The 2,124-nt window shown below is 36.6% G+C and overlaps 2 protein-coding genes across 2 annotated transcripts in view; both read left to right on the top strand.

Moving 5' to 3' along the window:
- LOC107597169 (filamin-B-like) overlaps positions 1-823 on the top strand; it is a 2,779-nt gene extending 1,956 nt beyond the window's left edge. Inside the window, exon 2 of the mRNA XM_016288125.1 lies at positions 539-823. Within this exon, the coding sequence (XP_016143611.1) occupies positions 539-657 (119 nt within the window). The 3' untranslated portion in view covers positions 658-823. The remainder of the gene's footprint in view (positions 1-538) is intronic.
- LOC107597201 (filamin-B-like) overlaps positions 659-2,124 on the top strand; it is a 67,554-nt gene continuing 66,088 nt past the window's right edge. Inside the window, exons 1-2 of the mRNA XM_016288156.1 lie at positions 659-719; positions 1,624-1,821. Of these exons, the coding sequence (XP_016143642.1) occupies positions 659-719; positions 1,624-1,821 (259 nt within the window). The remainder of the gene's footprint in view (positions 720-1,623; positions 1,822-2,124) is intronic.

The raw sequence follows: 2,124 nt of genomic DNA, 5'->3' as shown, positions 1-2,124 counted from the left end.
GCGTGAGAAAGTTGCACCATTAATTGCATTCTTGTGTTCATTAAGAGTTAGAAATCCGGAGATTTTCAGGATTCCAGAGGCTTAAATATTAAGATGTAGCTTCACAATGCTTGTGTTTGGTGCCAAACACCTTTGGCTGGTTTGTGACATTCTTGAAGCCGATCCAAATTCATCAGGCTGCATTTCTTACGGCTTTAAGGGATTTCTCACGCTGTCACTGTTGTTTTACGTGCCAGTGCTTGTGTAAATCCTGGAAATAGATTATGAACGTATATTAAATCTCAGAACCGGTGCTTACTGTTACCTGTACAGTCGGGGTCAGGACTTTTCCTCCATATTTGGCAATCAGTTGTTTGCAAAATACATGCAAACATTGTCATGACAACGCCTTATCTGATTTCCTTGCAGTTCTTGCCCGGTTACGTATGTTTGTGAGCAAATAAATGACATCAAAGTTCACGTTTGTGATGAAATTTGAGGTGTGAGGGCCTGAGGAAGCTTCAGGCTGGACTTCCTGTTGTACGTGTTTCTGTTGCAGAGATTTTCCCAAGCTTGATGTGTCTTTGGAGAGCCGTGGCGTGTCAATGCAGTGACCTAATAACCAGTCACCCATGCACTGCATCAGACTTCTCTGTTCATCTGAGGCAGTGGGAGTAACATGCATTCAGGTCTGAAGGTGCGTAAGATGGAGAGGATTGGATGGAGGACAAACTTTGTCAGTACAAAAAGTTCACAAGGACTTTTTAAAGAATTTTTAGCACCTTTATTTTTCCCCTAAGGCTTGAAATTTGTTGTTTTTGTGCTGAAAACTATTTTTTTTATGCCCTGTTTTGCTGCTGTGCCTTTAGGAAACACTCCCTTTGCATGGTTTGTATACAGCTGCAAATTTGTTGTTGTATGAAACAATTTTTATTTATTTTAATTTTTTCTCGCTTTTTTATTTGAATGAAAAAAGATTGCATTTTTTGTCCATTTATTTATTTTATCATTTTTATTTATTCTTATTTTATTTTTCTAATTAAATATAATCTTTCTATTTAAATATATTTTATTTCATTTGTATTTATTTATTCATATACAATGTTAGAAATACATATCATATATTTATAATATATATTTTTTCATTTGATCTTTTTTCGTTTTTCATTTTCAATTATTTAGCATTTTTTTCAAGTATTTTTAATTGATTTTTAATATTATATATTTTAATTTTTTTGTTCTATTCATGATGTATTTTCTTATAATTTTTTTCATTTATTTCTCTTTATTTATTCATATACAACACTAGAAATGTATATTATTTATATATTTCTAACGGTGTGATCCTTCCAAAAATGCAACCCTTCGATTGCACAATAGGCGTGTAAATGGATCTTCCTGTGTTAATGCATTCATCTGTATGAAGTAACCAAGTTGGAAGTTCAGATCAACTCATTTTTGCAGTGTGAGTGAACTTTTTATAATCCTTTTGGACTGTGGACGGCATTGAGTTCTGAAACTTACAGTGTGTTTTTATTTAATGCTTAAGATAAATTAGATTTCCTTATGAGTCCTTTATTGAATAGCCTACTCTTCCTTGTTGCTGTTTTTACACTCTTTTACAGTAGTTGTCTTGTCACACAGGACATGCATGGAGAAGCTCTTTAGTTCGGGATTTACACAGACACTTCCTGAAGGACGGTATCTTCTCTCCAGAAACAGTTGGTGGGGCGTTTTTCATTCACACACACATTTGGACCCGCGTGGAAAGGTTGAGCGTTATCGTGAGGTTCGGTGCCCAGACTTTCCACTGTTTGGAAGGGCAGCCGTGTTCAGAGATGGGTGAGAATTCCCAGCTAAACAAACACGAGAAGGTCACAGCGTCTGCTGTTTTGACCGTAAATCTCACCGGATTACATTTGCCAGTGTTTTTGTTTCTCTCTCTAATGTCAAAGACAAGGAGGCATAATTGAAAAGGTCAGTTGAAGAACTTTATGGCCTCTTCTAGTCCAGAATAAGCTGTAAAGTGGTCTGGACTTGAGCTGAGTGGCTAATGTCATATCATGTTTTGCACAGCCCGTAGTCCCTGTTTCTAGCCAGTTCCCCCCTCATTTCAGTCCTCCTTTGTGCTTTTCCCCCCCCCCA

This window comes from Sinocyclocheilus grahami, unplaced genomic scaffold (genome assembly GCF_001515645.1).
Source record: "Sinocyclocheilus grahami isolate Dianchi unplaced genomic scaffold, SAMN03320097.WGS_v1.1 scaffold229.1, whole genome shotgun sequence".
Lineage (NCBI taxonomy): Eukaryota > Metazoa > Chordata > Actinopteri > Cypriniformes > Cyprinidae > Sinocyclocheilus > Sinocyclocheilus grahami.
This window is presented reverse-complemented; position numbering and strand designations above follow the sequence as displayed.